The sequence below is a fragment of the Chanodichthys erythropterus genome, chromosome 22, assembly GCF_024489055.1.
Source record: "Chanodichthys erythropterus isolate Z2021 chromosome 22, ASM2448905v1, whole genome shotgun sequence".
Classification (NCBI taxonomy): domain Eukaryota; kingdom Metazoa; phylum Chordata; class Actinopteri; order Cypriniformes; family Xenocyprididae; genus Chanodichthys; species Chanodichthys erythropterus.
The window spans coordinates 6,466,484-6,485,519 of record NC_090242.1 but is presented as its reverse complement, the minus strand read 5'-3'; the positions used below and the strand labels follow the sequence as shown (position 1 = coordinate 6,485,519).

General features: G+C 37.5%; 1 protein-coding gene across 1 annotated transcript in view; it reads right to left on the bottom strand.

Annotated features, from left to right (window-relative positions):
• The window catches only part of gabra3 (gamma-aminobutyric acid type A receptor subunit alpha3), a 212,286-nt gene extending 194,711 nt beyond the window's left edge, over positions 1-17,575 (bottom strand). Inside the window, exons 1-3 of the mRNA XM_067376987.1 lie at positions 17,478-17,575; positions 13,869-13,990; positions 6,531-6,598 (exon numbers count right to left, since the gene is read on the bottom strand). Of these exons, the coding sequence (XP_067233088.1) occupies positions 6,531-6,598; positions 13,869-13,990; positions 17,478-17,575 (288 nt within the window). The remainder of the gene's footprint in view (positions 1-6,530; positions 6,599-13,868; positions 13,991-17,477) is intronic.
• Positions 17,576-19,036: the final 1,461 nt, after the last annotated feature.

The window sequence follows — 19,036 nt, the reverse complement described above, 5'->3', positions numbered from 1 at the left end:
CTATCTGTATTCATGAAGGAATTTCACATTTCCACCAAACAAGGTCTGTGATACCAACTGCAACATAAACTGTACCCTCAACACAATGCAACTATTTATAATACATCATAAACATTTACTTCAACAAATTTCCATGTCTAGCCCCATAGACTTTTGCATTGTCCCCCTGTTAATATGTACTATTCTATACTGACCTTTCTGAAGATGAGAGGCCACACTGGCTGTTTCTAATTCCAGTGGAAATATCCTGAAAAGGCGACACCTCTGCAGATGTCTATGATGATACCCTAGACCAGTGCTTATCAAACCTGTCCTGTGGTCCCCCCACCACTACATATTTTAACTTCATCCATCATATAACACATCTGATTCAACTCATCAGCTCATTAATAAAGACTGCAAGACTTGATTTGGGTTTGACTGATGAGGGAGACATACAAAATATGCAGTGGTGCAAGGTCTCCAGGACAGGTAGGGCCAGATTTATGCATAAGAAATCTGTACGACAATTACTTTATAAATTAATAAAATTGTTGCTGTCTGACAGAAGATTGTATCTCCATATTTTGTAATCACAAATCATTATTATTGGGCAACCTTTACATCTCTCTGTGGGTTTTAGAAAAATTTAAACAATGACAAATATTGAAAAGAGTTTGTAACTAATCCTCGTCACTTCATTGGATCCTCAAACTGTCAGTCAAACCTCACAACTCCACCCTGCCTCTATAGTGAATGAAGTGCTGCACACAGTTTGGCCTCAGATGCGGCCGTTCTAATGACAGAAAAAAGAAAAAAAAAACACATGACATTCGCTGGTGAAAAAAAGTTTCTAACTTCATTTAAGCATCATATATCAACTTTGGGACTGACACTAGAGGCCGTGGTCTTTAGCCTCCTTGTTAGAGTGCCCAACTCTCATGCCGGAGACCACAGTTCGAATCCTATTTGGAGCAGGTCGAGTAGAACCGGTTACATTTGGTGCCGTGACCTGGATGGGAGTGAGGTTTAGGGGAGTGAGTGTAACTGTCATAGGCCAGTTAGAGCTATGTGTGTAAACCTCACTCCCCGGATCTCAAGAGGCGCTCTATAGCGACTGACTCTAGAGGCTGTAGTCATTAACATCCTTGTTGGAGTGCCCAACTCCTATGCCAGAGACCACGGTTCGAGTCCCGCTCAGAGCGGGTTGAGTAGAACCAGTTACAAACACATTGTTTGGTAAAACTTTATTTTACAGTGCCGTGGCTAGACATTACTACATGCACTTACTCCAGTAATAACAGTGAATTATGCATAATTACAAGTAATTAACCCTAAACCAAACCCTAACCCTAACTTGGTTGGACCATTGGGTACACACAAATAATTCTAAGAATGGACACTTAATAGTTGGACGATTTTTGGACCTAGGACATACCTACACATACCTAAACCTACCCCTCACAGGAGGAGAAATTAGTTTGGAGATAATTGGGCTATCCCTGGACCTGCCACTTACCTAAACCTAGCCCTCACAGGAGTAGCCCAGATTCTAGATGATGGAAAACCGGCGACATACCTAAACCTAACCCTCTAATTGGGCCATCCCTGTACCTGCCACTTACCTAAACCTAGCCCTCATAGGAATAACCTGGATTCTAGGATGATTGAACACTGGCGACATACCTAAACCTAACAGTCACTGGGGGGAGAAATTAGTTTGGAGATAATTGGGCTATCCCTGGATCTGCGACTTACCTAAACCTATCCCTTACAGGAGTAACCTGGATTCTAGGATGATGGAACACTGGCAACATACCTAAACCTAACCCTCATAGGAGGATAAAAGTAGTTTGGAGATAGTTGGGCTATCCCTGTACCTGCGGCAGGGCACTAGAGGCCTTACTGTACGAACACTTTAAAACAGAATTTCCAGATGTCCCCCCGGGGAGACCGATAGTGTCGGATTGAGAGCTACGGGGTGGTGGAGTTCATCACCAAGCACCTCGGTCCGCTCTCCACGAGACATGCCAGCTACATTAGGGACACATACGATTTTCTGGAAAAGGTGCATGGCATTAGAATAGGTTTGGGAGCCAGTCTCTTCTCGATGGATGTGTGTGGAAAGCCTATATATTAATATAGAGATAGAGAAGGGACTGGAGGAAGTTGAAAAATGCCTATTTAAATTTCCAGAGGAGGGTTCCTGGAGTTGAGCCTGAAGAGAAATGACTTTGGATTCAATGGCCATCACTATTTACAGGTGAAAGAGGTTCGCCCCTGTATATGCCAATATTTACGCCAATATTTACATGGCAGACTGGGAGGAGTCTGTGTTCCTCAAATGCAGGAGCAGGCCCAGTCATTATTGGAGATATTTAGACGACATATGGGGGGTCTGGGAGGGCACTGGGGAGGGCTTCAAGGACTTTGTGGGGACCCTGAACCAACACCACCCATCCATCCGGGTGAAGGTAGAGAAGAATGAGGATGAGATCAACTTTTTGGATACAACCATTTTTAAAGGGCCCGGGTTTCAGGACTCTGGGCATCTGGACTCAAGTGTGTATTTTAAGAGCACTGATACGCATGCCTTACTTCACCGGGACAGTCATCATCACATGCACATTTTTAGAGGAATAGTGAAGGCTCATTTGCTGAGGTTTAGGAGGATCTGTACTAGGGAAGGGGATAGGGTGGAGGCCCTTAAGACATTTTTTGGGGTGCTAAGGAGGAGGGGTTACGCCAGACGATTCCTGAGGGCCGTGGCAAAGGAGGAGGCAGTAGTGCGGGGTGGGGGCCATACCTTGCAGCAAAAAAGAATACCATTCCAGGACTGCCAGAGGCCTGGCCTGGGCCATCAGGAAGAATTTTAATAGGCTGGCCCGGGATGAGGCGCTGGGGGCGCAATACAGGATGGTGGCGACATATAGGAGGGATAAAAACCTGGGGGACATGCTGGTGCATAGCAAACTGGGCCCAGCCAGTAGGGAGTGCAAAGGGAGGATGCGGGGCACTTTGGTGAGAGGGGAACGATCAGGGGTTTATAAAGTGAACCAGGATATTGCCCTTTATTGTCAAAACTGTGTGTACCTCATCAATCCTCACAAGGATGTGGGGGCACCGGCATGGGGTGAGGAAGGGGACAGCATGGAAGGGGCACATAGTGCCTCATTTCAGAAGGCATGGAATTCAGAATTTGACTGTGGTCTGGGCAACAACCCAGAGTGGAACAAGAGGGACAGGTTAAGGAGGGAAAGGTATTGGATTGAGAGGTTGGGCACCTGGTTCCCGAGGGGCCTGAACTTGAGGAATGTCTGAATAAGGAAAATTAATAAACAAAGATGTAATAGTATGATTTTTTCTAAATAAATAGGTAAATATATTGGATTTTCTGTGTCTTTTTGTTCCCTCCATCCTATAAAAGATATTGGGGTTTCTGAATCTATAGAATCTCAAAAACTTAAGTCCTTGGGAGTACAGTGGGGTAGTGGTTAATGGTTAGGTAGTGGGGAGTCCCGGGTTTGATGCTGACATCCGGCATTTTTGCTTAAAATAGGAGCTCTTAAAAATAATACTGTTGGCGGAATTGGGCCATCGCTGTACCTGCGACTTCCCTAAACCTAGCTCTCACAGGAGTAGTCCAGATTCTAGATGATGGAACACCGGCAACATACCTAAACCTAACCATCACAGGAGGAGAAATAAGTTTGGGGATAATTGGGCTATCCCTTTACGGGTGACTTCCCTTAACCTAGCCCTCACAGGACTAGCCTGGATTCTAGATGATGGAACACGGGTGACATACCTAAACCTAACCCTCACTGGAGGGGGGATTAGTTTGGAGATAATTGGGTTATCCCTGTACCTGCAACTTCCCTAAAACCTATTATTGGTAGAAGCTTGGTGCTTAGGTACCCGCCAATATGAACCTCGAGACACTGGTCCTTCTTGGGTGACCCAGATACCTTGCGGTGTTAACGAAGGGGTCACTTGGGAAGGGAGGTAGGTATCCAACCTCTCTGGGTAAAAAAAAGATGGACGAACTGAAGGTAAAATGGATGATGATGGGCGTTGACATGTTACGCAAAAACGTCAGTTTTGGAGTATGGGTATGCGCAGAAAGAATCATCAGTGGAGCCCAGAGGCGGAGTCGCGGTATCAAACTTCCGCCCAGACGTCTGCGTCATCAAGATCAGATCACCTATTTGTTTTATCTATTGTTTATTATATTTTTCTTTTCCTCCTCCCTTTTTCATTTGGCTTAAACGATGGCTTAATTACATTTGGCAATAAGGAATTTACATTTATTTGAATGTTTATTAATGCACAATGTTCATTTTTAAACTGATAACTAGGTCAAAACAAGATATCGTAATTGATGTATTTTAAATATATAAATTACACACAAATTAAAATTCTTATTGTAAAATATCCTGTTTCTAGAGCAATAATATTTTTGAAAGTTGAACTAACTTTACAGCAGATCGATTGCTGTAACGTTAGACAGTGCTCTTTAATTAACTAGAGTAAGATTAATTTTGTTCTGATTATTATTATTTTATACCCATAAAAATAATTAGAAACTGCCAGATAACGATCACCTGCTTTTTCCCGTCATGGCTAACGTTAGGCGTGTTATCTTGGCTAATAACATTAATTAGCTTATAAAGCCCACATTGAAAGTGATCTGTCAGATCATGTAGGTCGGTTAGGACAGTTTACTGCTGAACAGCTCCTTTTGTCAGTAAGAAATAAAACAGAAATTGAAAAATAATATTTATTTATCTTCAATCTCCCCTCAGAGAAGCTGTCAATCAACTGTAAATCATGACGACACGCCCCGTTTATATAGCATCAAATTGCTATCTAAAAATCAAACTGATCACAAAAACGAACAATTGAATATATATATCGCCATGATAACTACCTTAAATGACCAAAACCATCAAATTTTATTGTAAGTGTAATTATTTTTTTGTTATTTTGACAAGTGCTATTCGTTTGCATTGAGAGGGTGGGATTTATGATTGTACTGCATCCAGCCACCAGAGGGCAATCAAAGAGCCCGCTGCTTCACTTTTCAGAATGTATGAGGCACACCCTCTCTGAGTCCACTTGGACAGCACGCACAATCGGTGGCCCTGGGCTGAAGGGCCATAAATGGAACCCAGTCTTCTATCGATGACTAGCATTAGTGGTACATTTTAGGTAGGTTGAGGTTGTTGGGGTTGGACTGGTTGTAGTTTTGGGACTCATGCTTGTAGTATAAGTAGTATCAGTGGGTTGGGTTGTACTTCGATTAGAGAGGACACATGCCAGGGATTGAGAGGAGGGTGTCTGGTGTTTAAAGAACCGAAACACCGATGATCCTGAGGTACACCACTGACGATGTGTCCTTTGGGTAGATAAGCTAATTCTTGGATCTAGGATATACCGACACATACCTAAACCTAACCGTCACAGGGGGAGAAATTAGTTTGGAGATGATTGGGCTTGCATGCAGTTTATTAATAGTACTCAGTACTTATTTGAGTAATTACAAAGTAACTACGGCACTGTAAAATAAAGTGTAACCCATTGTTTAACCCCCAAAACCCGAAACCAGCTGCTTTGGTTGTGCCTCTTTTTATTCAGTCTTAACACCATTGCAGAGAGTAGGTTGAAGATAAGTCATGAAAACATGCTAGGGCTCTAATGCAGAATGTGATATTCTCACTTAAAGGCATAGATCAAAGATAATGAGTGTTACTTTATCTCAACAGCAGCCAATTATAGCAAGCTTTTGGTTCTTAGAGGCTTTCGGGTACTTACCAGCCACATTTTTGGTTGGTGACACTACAGTACGTATAGTACTCTTTAAAATAAAGGCTACGTGATGTATATTAATGATTCATAAACATCTTGAAAAGTTGTTGTTGTGGACCATAGAAACGTTTCTATGTACTGTAACATAGATCAATTCCGAAATCATATTTTGAAATACACTATTTTTGCATAAACTTTATAGGTTGATTATGTTAAAATGAACCTAGATGATTATTGCTGTGTAATTTGAGTATCGTTTCATGCTCTGTATAATTTGACAGATTGTGATGTCTTCTTCTCACTATTAGAAAATTATGTCTCATACAAAATACAAAGTGCTGCTGCATGGCTGTGGTGATTCATCTTGCATACCAGAGCCAATTGTGTGTATGATTAAGACGCATACATTTTTCCATGCAGCCTCACAACCAATTATCTTCTCTCTTAAATGAGCCAATAAAGGAACACAGCTTCACACATTCACAGGGACAAAGGAAAATAAAGGACGGTACTATATCTTCCTCTGTGGCATATTTGACAAACAAATTTTTCTGAATTCAATTCAACGACAATGAAAACAGATTCAGTTTTCTCATATGCGGATATGCACTACCGATTACAATACATGTAACCATACCTGGTTGAAGTATAATACATTATATTAAACTCAGACAAATATTGACAGAAGTGAATATGAAACTTAAAAAAAGGGAAAAAATAAGCAATAGTAAGAATACACATACCATATCAGTGTCTGATACTGGTCCAAAGCTTGTCACATAGATGTTTGTCCTCACTTCAGTCACACTTTCTGAAAGAGCAAGCATTAGAGCAGAATTATCTAGAATGTAAAATAAATATTTAATGAATTATGAAGCTATTACACTTTGCTTCAGTAGTCCACTTTAGACATTCTACTAACCATAAGTAACATTGCTACAACATGTCAACTAACTATCATTAATTTGCAACTACATGTCAACTAACTCTCATTAGAGTATTAACCCTCTGGAGTCTGAGGCTGATTTGGGGCCTGGAGAAGTTTTCACATGCCCTGACATTTGTGCTTTTCTTCAGTTGTTCATAAACATATTAATGACACAAGTATGATTAAACTGTATTCAGCAAAAACTAGGCTACCATAATATGTGAGGAACATGTATGTACATGTTTGTATTTTTGAAGGAATAATGTTTATGCATGGTTATTGAAAGAAAAAAAAAAAAAAAAAACTTAAGTCACTGAAATAAGGCAAAAAGAAAATGTATATTAAATCTGTGTTCACAAGGCTTCTGGGTATTGGAGGTTGTAGACTAGTTTTTGCTTCAGAATTATGCAAAAATTATGCTGCCTACTCCTTCATATAAAACAATATATTGATTTAGTTTTTGTAAGACACTTTTTGTCAAGAAACCCAGTATGTGTGCAGGCGTGAATCATCATGAATAATGGGTCATTTACACCTGAGAAGACAAAGGAATCACATAATAATGACCTGAAATGACTTGCATATTAATGAGGCCTTTCAGTCAGGTAGGCTGTGAAAAAACCCTCTGTAATCATGTCTCAGCTCATCATAAACAGCAATATTGTGAAATATTATTGCAATTTAAAATAATTGTATTGTATTATATATGGTAAAAATATATTGGATTTCTGTGATGCAAAGTGTCTGAACAGTTATGTTACCTCTATGGCATTTCATATAGGCTTTTAGCTTAAAAGCATGCACATTTGGAGAAATATTGATGGATTCTTATATGTTTATGTCAATTTTCTATACAGAGGAGTAATATTTATTCAATATTTATTGTCATCACAATGAGTGCTGGATTCTGTGTTTTCAATTCATACTTGCAGCCGGAGGGTGCTCTGTGCACCGTTAGTCCACAAATTCATATAAAGAAGAAAAGGAACCAGGAACTAATGGCATGTCTTCTAGAGATCACTAACCATGGCTTTAACATCCAGATAAACACTTTTCAACACAATAAATACACGATTGAGACAATGCATACAAGTATTGACTCTGAATTTGCATCTGAATAGCACTCACTCTGTTGGCGTGGCCGCATTAGCAGATAATGAGCTGAATCACGGACTTCTGACATGGCTCTCTTTTCATACAGATTACATAAACACAGAATGTTTGTTTTCGATTTGACTTGCACGATTTAAAACCTAACATTTCAACTTTTCTTTAGACATAAGTGTCATTTTTTTTGTCATTAGTATTTATAAGTTACAGTTCATTTTCTGAGAACTATCAGATTGGACTTCGTTCAGAGGGAGACGAGAGATCACGCATCATGTTAGTTTTCTTTATTTTACAAAAAGCACAACATTGTGTTTTTACTCTGAGTGTACACAAATAAAAGAAGACATTCTATAGTTTCAATTGATATATTACTTATGTCTCTATGACAAGAAATGACGAAGTATTTTAAGTCTCTTTTGCTGCAATGTGAAAAAAATCCTGCAAAACGTGCTGGCGCGTTAACGGACTCCAGAGAGTTAATATACTGTTAGGTTACACTCTAAATCTAACGCTCAAAATACTCAAATTAAACAAATTAGTTCTGTTTTTCTTTCTTTTTATTTTGAGTTCACAGCACTGACATATTTCAAGTAAACAGAACTGTTTAAAAGAAACGGGGCTGGGATTTCTATTTCCCAGCATGCTTTACCCATGGCACTCGAAAGGAAGAGTAAATACTAAAATGAAGTGTTATAATGGCCCGGTTTCACAGACAGGGCTTAGACTAAGCCAGGATTAGACCTTAGTTCAATTAGGGCATTTAAGTATCTTTTATACAGGTAGACTACAAATAAAAAAACATTACTGATGTGCATCTTCAAACAAAACAATGGCACCGACATATTTTAAAGGGGACCTATTATGCAAAATTCAATTTTGAAGTTTGGACATAAATGTGTGTTGGCAGTGTGTGTACACAACCACCCTACAGTAATAAAAATCCATGCACACCTTTCTTTTTAATCCCCATAAATAAGCAGTGTCTCAGAACAAGCCATTTCCAGATCCCTGGCAGTGTGATGTCACAAAAGCCACGGGCCCCACCCACGAATAATGACAGACACTGACCTTTAAACATAGAACCGCCCTAAGCACTTTCACAGCGAGTCCGCCATTACTGCACTGACGAGAATCTCTCCCAAGCGTTTTAGGTGTTCTGTAGCTGGATGGATTAATCCACAGAGCTCTCTCCATTTACTCCCAAAATCTGAGCTGCTGAAGTCGAGGTGGATTAACTTGAAATGCTCCCTCTGTTCTGTTGAAATTCGTGTATGTCTGCGCGAATCATTTCACACCAGACTGCTTTGTGAACGAATATCAATACAAAGGGACAAATACAAAACACAGCCTGTTTTTATTTGTATAAGTGATCCAGCTTACAGCCTCCAGAGTGATACTGGATACAGCAGTAATGAAGGTGAGAGCACTTTATTACAGTTCAACTGAATTTATTTACGGGTATAAAGTTTTTTAGTTGTAACGAGTGCTTCTGTGTTCCTCGCTATGTATGTTGGTGATAATACAAGGATAAGAGACAGTTTATGGATAATATTTTAATGCACGCTTGCAGTGTTTTATTAAGCTCTTACAGTGATTTTCTAGAGTGAAAACTGTTGCTTCATCTTTTGTGTGAAGTACAATAAGCGTTATAAAACACATCTGTTTAGTTTTGGCCATCCTTTGGACGGTACAACAGGCCTGTACTAATATAGTGGATTAAAAACAGGAAGACAATATAAGTTATAACCATAATTTAACTAAACTATACCTGATCTATCTCCATGCAGCATATATTTGCAGTTTCTGACATTATTGTGCGCCCTGACTGAATCCTGTCACCGGAGAATGAGCTCTTGAAGCTCCACCCTCTTAGGCCAAGCGCAGCAGCTCATTTGCATTTAAAGGGACCACACTGAAACGGATTATTTTACATCTTGTCAAATGGGGCACAATAGGTCCCCTTTAAGATATGTCAGAGCAAGTTGCTTTAAGTTAAAAAAGCCCAAACATGCATTTTAGTCTAGGACTAGCTGAAGCCTTGTCTGTGAAACCAGGGAATAATGATTTCTTTGTTCAAGATTAATGGTAAGGGAGATTTAGTAGTGATTAATGTTTTGTTATGCTAATTTAGAAGAGTTTCTATTTTTGGAGAGTTGTTGACAAGCGGTGCATACTGCTTGGTTTGAAAGCAGGTACGTTACATATTTTAAGTTGCTGTACTTATTCAGTAAGTGATATATCATGCTATTGTTAACATGTTAGCTAATTAGCAAGTTGGCATTTTCTGTTATAGCTAGCAAAATATTTACAGTGAGATAACATACAGCGTCAGTTCTTCCAGGTGACTCGCATCAACCTATAGGAATACGACGCCTATCACAGCATCCATATATAAGCTCCTCTGTATTATCAGCAGCTATCGCATTTCTCAGGAGCAAATTACCCTCCTCCATCCCCAGCTCCTCCTCTCGTCAGTCAGGATATGGCCTTATGATTCCCCTGAATCAAACTAATTCTTGAAATATGTGTAGGTTAAATTATTGACATTAATGATATCTGCATATGTTGGTTCTGCTCTCATAGATGCGCAGGGAGTTCTTGCCCAGAACAGAACCATACCGCCAATACAAACCCTATGCATTATCAATCAAATTTGATGATAGTGGTCCTGACAGAACTGATTTTTTTAAGTTAAATGTATAAATCAGTGTACTCAAATATTTCAAGTTAAGATAAAAAAAAATGAGTGCAAAATAAAACTTAAACTTTGAGTTTCTTAACTTATTCTCATTCAACTTTTTTGAGTTCTGACAACTTATTAGAGTTTACAGTGAAGTTAATAACTCATTTGAATTGCAGAAACTCAAAACAAAAAAATAACTAAATATTTTATGTTAATTGCTATCAAAATGTATAGCTAACTAAGTACTAGAAGGAAGCAGTTAGTAGAATGTTTAAAATGGACTATCAAAGTAAAGTGTTACCCTATTATTTTATAGATCTGTAAAGACAAAAATTCACCACTAATCACCAGTAAAATGATACGAAATGCACAGAGGATCATCATTGTCAGACAGCTGTAAAATGTATGACCTTGTGTATTTTTATAAGTAAATTTGTATCCATTTCTTGAATGTACATGCCTCAAAAAAGTACTAGGTCATTATATTCCACTATAGCTAACTGTCCAACAAACGAGCTGATTAGTAAGGTTTATCTAAATCTTTATTTGCTTTGTGTTATTATTATAGCATGAACAACAACAACAAAATAATAATAACAACACACAAAAAAGCAAACAAACAAAAAAACAAAAAAACAACAATATCCAGTCGTGAATTAATGACACACAGTATTAAGAATCAATCATATGTAAAGTTTTGAACAGGGGTGAGGGGAATTTGTCCTTTGTATACATTCAGATATGTTTCTTGTGGTCTACATGTAAATGCCTGTTATGTGAAATAGCTTATTCAGGTCAGTACTAAAAAAACAAAACAAAAAAAAACAAGCAATTTTAATGAACCATCTTATTTTGTTAAAAATATTAACATATTGCAGATGCAAGGTGTATGTGTAACTTGTATAAAACATCTTGTAAATGCTACAAATATTATGTAATTTATATTTAATTAAATATAATTATAAATGCTAATGTTTAAGTGGGGAAACCTATCAAAATGAAGGACAGCAATTTATCTAATCCTCTAAAATGTTTTACAAATTTCCTCAGTAGTTTCTTGATAAAATCCACCTCTACAACTGTAGCAACTGGATGTGAACCATGCTCAGCTGAGCAAATTCAAATAGCATATATTTGTTAGCAAATGTCTATTGTTAATGGTGTTGTTTTTGGTTGTTTTATTTAGTGAATTCACTTCAATGGAGATCGTCTGAATGAGAAATTGAGCGTTCATCTGTGACGGCTGTGTGCGGGGCGGAACACACACTGCTGCCTCATAACTTGGTCTGCTACTGACTAAAGGGAAGGATAATACTTAATGTATAAAGTTGTTAAAGGAGAAAAGAGAGAGAGAAGAAAGCTGGTTTCAGTCCCCTGTCTGTGGCACAGCATTAAAGTGCACCTATTATACTTGTTACCTATGGATTTTTACCTTTCCCTTCATGTGTAATATAGCTATTTGTGCACATAAACCATCTGCAAACTGTTGAAAGCACAAAGCCCATGCCCAAAGGAGTTAATCTCACCAAAAGAAAACGCCTGCCTGAACCTGCCGTTTGTCGTTCTGACATTATTTCTGTCACTTAGCTATGTCACCATGTTACACATTTGCATAATACCCACCTGATTGCTTTGGCCTGCCATCAAAGAACAATTTTGTGATGTTAAGGAGATGTAAAAAAGAAAAGAAAAACAGTTTTTTACTTAACCCTTAGACACATTAGTCACACCGGAGTGATTAGAACGTTCAGTGCATCACGTGATCAACTGCTAAATTCAAATGTGCTTTCGCATGTTGGCTGGCGCTGAGTGCGTCCAACTATTCAGTGTTTTCAACCACATGTTTATTTTAGGTTTCAGACATTTAAATTCACACAAGTACTAGCAAAAAATACATTTATAGATTGTAAAATACGCACTAATGTCTGTGGAAGCGGCAATAACAATCCTTTCAATTATAAATTGATAACGTGTTTATTCATATCAGACACACATTGTGTAGTTCACTATAAAGTTGACTCTATTCTTCTCTCACTTCATCACCCACTTACTTTCATGTATTTCGGGAGAAGTGAATGAATTTATGTGTTGTAAATCCGACAGACAGAATTTTCTGAATTGCGGTGACGCCCATCGCGTGTTACAGATCAACTAAAATGATTATTATAAAAGTTTTTAAACAACAAAACACATTGACTTGCATGTATTTGAGAATCAGAATATCAGGTTGATGGCATAGCTAACACGTTTGTGAATATTTTTAATTTAAAAAAAAGAAAAACAAAATAAAAGTAATGCATCTGTCATACAGAGCCATTGTGGCTGTGGTGTGTATTTTAAACTTATGTGTGAAAGGGTTAAACCATGTAAATGTATTCTAGCAGATGCCAAAAATAAAATTATGAACTTGTAAATGAGCATAATATGGGCACTTAAAAAATGTGTCCTGTGTATAATGCACTGTAGGTCTTTAAAGTCATCTGGAGTAAGTCATCATGTTCCAGTTAGCAAATTTAATATGATGAGTACTGTAATACACATCAGCATCTATGTAAAGCAGGGTGGAAATGGAAAGATTGAGAGAGGTGACTGGAAGGAGGCCAGGATGATGGAGACAGCAGGACTCAGGCAGTTTGAGGCAATGGAAGCTGTCCAGCTCCACAGCATCAGCCCACAGCTCTCGGTGCGGCAATGTGACTTAGCCCATTAATCAAATACATGCATCTTGATTTTTGACTGCCCACCGCTGGGTTCACAATTTAGGCTCTGTACTTTCAGAGGTCACTAGGGATTCCCTCTGTGAGAACTCTGTGGAGAAGGATAAATATACACAGAGGGAGATGAACTAATGGATTCGGTGGGACATTTCAGCAAATGTCATTAGGAAACAGACTATAGTTTAATGATGCTCAGAAACCAGCATTTAACATTAATGCTCTGAATCCAAAATGTTCAGGGGATCCGATCAGCCTCTTCATTATTATTAAGTGAGCAATCTGTGGGCGCACCATCACAGCAGCGGTCAGGACTTCCTCTTTATTTTTATTTATTTATTTTTATCAGACATCTACAACACAAAATGCTCCTGGGGTTTCTTAAGCTTCGGATTTGTAAGTGATCTCGAGAGAGTGCTGTTCTGTGACAGATTTTGCTATTGATAAACATTACAGTGCCAAGAAAAGATTTCACTGTTCCAAAACGCAATCTGTTATAGATCTGAGAGGTGTGAGATTTGTAGCAAGAAGTGTTGAAATGAAAGCAAGACTGAGAAAGATCAAACTCCAGCGACAAGTTAACAGTAAGTCCAGCATGTGGACATTAGAGACAATAAGAAAGGAAATGTGTACACATTTATCGTACCTCCTAGTCCGGGGCGCAATCTGTTGTCATAACCATCCAGCAAGCGGTCCAAGATCCGGGTAAAGATGGTGATGTTGTCTTTGCTGTCATCAGGAATGGGTTCTCTGTGCCCGGTTACAGCCCTGTGGAGAAGAAAAAAGAAAGAGATTCAGATCTTGCAAAGGAAGTAAAGGCCCTGATTTACTCACAGTAAAGTTATATTTGTTCTTCATTCAGGGGTAAAAAGTTGTTCAAAATACAAGCTGTGTACAACAAAAATAACAGCTATGAGAAAACAACTGTTAAGAAAGCATCTGATAGCGATGTGGATGTGTTTCCACAAGCTCTGCAATTTGGCACTCCAGTCACGTTATGATTATTTATACCACTTTATTCAATGTATTGCTTTAAAGCAAGCAGCTTTACAGCATTAACCCATTTTAGCCCACCGGCAACTATAGTTGCCGCAGTGTATGGTTGTCATTTTCCTTTTGTACGTTTTTTTCTAGATGTTTTCCATGTTTTATTTCTCAATGACATGCAAGAAAACATCTAAATAAAGGATTTCAAGAACAAAAAAAAAGTATTCACTTCTTTCCTGTGACATGAGGCTGTCAACTTCCTACCCCTACTTCCAGGAAGCATAGTGAAGGCAAACCCTCCCAAAGAAAAGTAATTTTCATGTTAACATTAGAAATTTTTTGTTGACATATATATATCTACGTAATCATGAGGGTCTCTAGAATCATCCAAACAAAACAAATCTTACAAGAGATCTATAGTTTTTTGTTTACTTAGTCAAAAGTCCAAGCGGCAACTATAGTTGCCGGTGGGCAAATGACTTGTAAGTACATATATCATGGGGAAATGGGGTATACTGTGTTTAATGAGTTAATAAATCAAGGTTATTGGTCTTGTTTAGTGCTTTTTGCTGTCATAATATTTTATATTGTTATATATTATATATTGTTATTTGTTAATTAATTTATTTTTTAATTTATTTATTTTTTTGTTTGTTTGTTATATGTAACCCTGGACTACAAAACCATTCATAAGGGTCAGTTATTTGAAATTAAGATTTATACATCATCTGAAAGGTGAATATATATAAACTTTCCATTGATGTATGGTTTGTTAGGATAGGACATTTGGCCGAGACTCAACTATTTGAAAATCTGTAATCTGAAGGTGCAAAAAAATTGAAATATTGAGATAATTGCCTTAAAGTTGTCCAAATGAAGTCCTTAGCAATGTATATCCACTCACAAAAATAATTTTTTATATATTTACAGTAGAACATTTACAAAATATCTTCACAGAACATGATCTTTACTTTATATCCTAATGATTTTTGCCATAAAAGAAAAAAAAAAAAAAACAATAATTTTGACCTATACAATGTATTGTTGGCTATAGCTACCAATATACCCGTGCGACTTCTGACTGGGTTTGTGGTCCAGGGTCACATATAGGAGTAATTTTTTTCTAATGAATGATGTAATTTAACTTTTTTGATTCACAATGATCTGTTAGAGCAACTTAATGGCTGGACATTGTTCGGCACTATGTTCCACCACTTTAAGACTAATGGATTTGTTGTTTGTTGTGTTTTCATATTCAAGAAATTATATGCTAGATGCAACTTTTTTGTGTTCACATTGAATGTTCTTCGACTTTGATTGATCTGTTGATCTGTTGAAAGCAGTTATTTTGAGTTATATGCATAAATGTTCTCCTACTATTTAAATTTTACATTGAGGGGTACATACAACATATCTGCCCACCGGCAACTATAGTTGCCGCACATTCAAACACGTTTTTTAAGAAAAAAAAAAAAAAAACCTGGGAAAAATAAATGCAGTACATGTTCACATAGGACACTATTAACTGGACTATATGCATGAAACCATTCAGAAAATTTTTGGCACAAATGGGTTAAGCATGAAAAACAGTGTCAATTCGAATTACAACTTCATTTCCTACTATATAGTGGCTCTGCGATGTGTTCTTTTTTAGACGTGGACGTCTGATAGAGTGAACAGAAGAAATGAACCTGAGAAGAGCACATTCCTATTATGTAATCTACATATGATTTACAGAAATAAAAGGAAAAATAAATAATGATAAGAAATAGCATATTTTATGAATAATTGTAACAAAATACTAAAAATATGAGTTAAATTCAAAACAAAAACCATGCAAATAAAAAAAAGGCCATCAACCTTTCGATTTTCCTTCCCCTCGACCCTGACTCCTGAGGTGATTATGACAGATTAACAACATATTAGCAACAGCATCAGTTGCAGCAGGTCAATTTACAGCACCATGTTAAACATTCAGACATGTGCACTTAGGTAATTCTTTAGGCTTTAAGCTTTGGATATTATTTTTGTCGAAATGAAACATTCATTAATGTCGACCAAAGACAACGCAGGGAGGCCAGCGGAGAAGCACCACAGACATAATGGATAACATTCGTCTCTTCGTGAAGGTGGAAAAACAAAGGTCTTTATGACCTTTCTTGTAGAAAGATTTAAAAGGAAAGAAAAGACGAGAGTCGCCTGTTTTTGTCTATTTTAAGTTTGAATTTAAAATCTTTGTGATTTTATAATAAAAGCTTATGTTTAAATGTTTTGCCACTTGTGTGAGCAAGTATATAAAATATATAAATCAAAAGTATTACTTTATATAAACAAAGGAATGAATTGAATAAAACAAGTGTAGTGAGTTTAAACGTGACATCTATGAAATATAGTGTATATAAAGTGAATCGCAATGCTGACAAGCCATGTTCAGGAACAACTTTTGGATTTGAAATAAAAATAAGTAAATTTTGTGTTTGTGATAAACAGCCATAGATCAGTTGCACACTGCAAACGCAGCATATGTGAAGCACAATAGCGCATGCTCCACATGTACTGCAAAGGCATGTTCACCTAAATGCCAGGTAAGGTGCCATTTTCCTTGCTTTACCCTAGATAAAAAACTGCTATGTGTCATCTGTGTAACCGAGACTTTAAATTACATGCATCTATGGTGAAATTACTACTTTTTCGCATTAGTTGAACGCACTGCCGGACTGCATCCGCGTGCAGTGTGAACGCTTTAATCCGTTAATATGGGCACGGAAAAAAATACGCACGGCATATGTACTGCAAACAGAGTATGTCTGAAAAAGGAGTTAGTGCGTGTGCGCCATTGCATACTGTAACCTCCTCCGAGGATAGTGGGGGTCGCGAGTCACTGGCATCGTTATTTTGGGGTTCGTGGGCTGAAAAGTTTGGGAACCCCTGGTATATTTAACAGTTAATCTATTGCCAAAATTATGAAAAAAAATAAAAATAAAAAAAATCAGTCAAGAATAGAAAATAATTGAAATTATTCAAATCAGGAATGTCAGAATCAGAATGTGCAGTTTGTGCATAGAAAAATGTCCGTCAAAATCAACACGTTGATGCAATGATCGCTAACCTGGCAAAGCTTTTCAACTGGATCGGTGATTATTCTCTTTAGTATGCAGTGTAAAGTACTTCCCTCAGTTCCCTGGTCATTCCAATTCAATTTCAGCGAGAACCAAAAAAAAAAAAAAGTTCACATACATAATGTATTATGCACGTTATCATCACTGACAGCTTGTTGAAGCCACTTAGACCGCCATTTTCTCCCTCTTCTCGGAAAGAGATGACGTAGTCAAATATCTGGTAGTTTGGGTTTTCCAGGAAATGCATGTACTTACTGGACCGCTGCTTCTCGTAAACACGATAGTGTATTGTGCATGTTATTGTTTGACAGACATCAATGTTGTGATATTCAAATGATGTGGATTTAAAAACAGATCGATCATAAGGTAATAATTATTTATTTCTTAGTCAGAAAGTATTCATTGTAGTGACTGATGCACAGGAGTGTGTTATCTTGATGTTTTAGTTTGAATATTCCAACCGACAGCCATCCTAAGTTTTTGATACGTGCGTTAGGGGTGAACTATGTTTGAATGTGCTGAAGATGTTTAAAATGCTTTTGACATAGTTCATTATAGTTATTTTATGTCATTTTGTGGCTTAAAATATAGTGGTCACTTTTTAAAACTGTTGTTCCATTATTACCCCTTAGCAGATTTTGACTCCTATCCGAATATATATAAAATGGAAAGAAACAAAAACGGTAAAAGAAACAAACAGAAAGAAGGAAGGCCAGAAAACAAGAAGAGTCTAGAAGTCATAAATAGAGGGATGGCTAGGGACGGAAAGTGTTTGAACTTGGTCGGAATCTTTGATCTTTCATTCTTTAAACATATGTTGCTATTGGAGCCCCTCAGGTAGGAGATGCAGTCATTATGAATGTGTCTAGGACCAGTCTTGGAGAGAAAATAACAACTTGGCTTCATCTAACGATCGAAACCACTAAAGCCTGATCACAATTCAACCTGGATTCTAGTTCTTTCAAGCATACGCCCAATTTTCTGATTCTCCTCGAGTTACCTGATACGAGCCCCTTATGTTTTTGTAAACCTCAGGATGCAATTCCTCAATGCAGTGGAATGTAATCCTACAATACTATAGTTCTGTTGCCAGGTTTATCTTGAAAGCAAAACATACATTTCTGCTTGCAGACACAAACCTTAAAAGCATCTTCCACATTGGCTGAACTTGTATTGTGTAAAAAACAACTACATGTCAATTTGATGAAGACTTTTACAAAAAGATATGGACTCAACAGTAATGCCATAACATGTAGGTAACCATATTAATTCAAATGCCTAATCTGTGATCAGTGATTTTTGATATGTAAGGACTCACGTACAGTCAGACGCTCTGTGGCAAAACTGTTGATAGCTGTTTATGCCTCAATAAATCTAGCCAGTGACTAAACAGTCATCTTCACATTGTTCCACTTGGTTGCATGAAAAACATCTGTTATCAGGGATGTAAACTCATCAGGGTTGGAAAAAAAAGTGACAGATGTAATTTACAATTTCAATACCATAAGCAAACTTAATTTCTTATTACTTTAATACATGTAATATTACTCTATTTTTAAATTTTCTCTAAAGTTATGTGACTGTGGACAGTTGAGGGCACGCAAACCAAGTCAATAGAAAAATGAGTTGAAGTGAGAAAAAGAGAAACAGAAAGAAAGACAGAGAAGTGCTAAAATTTATGTAAGTCCAAATGGATTAGTGAAACCTG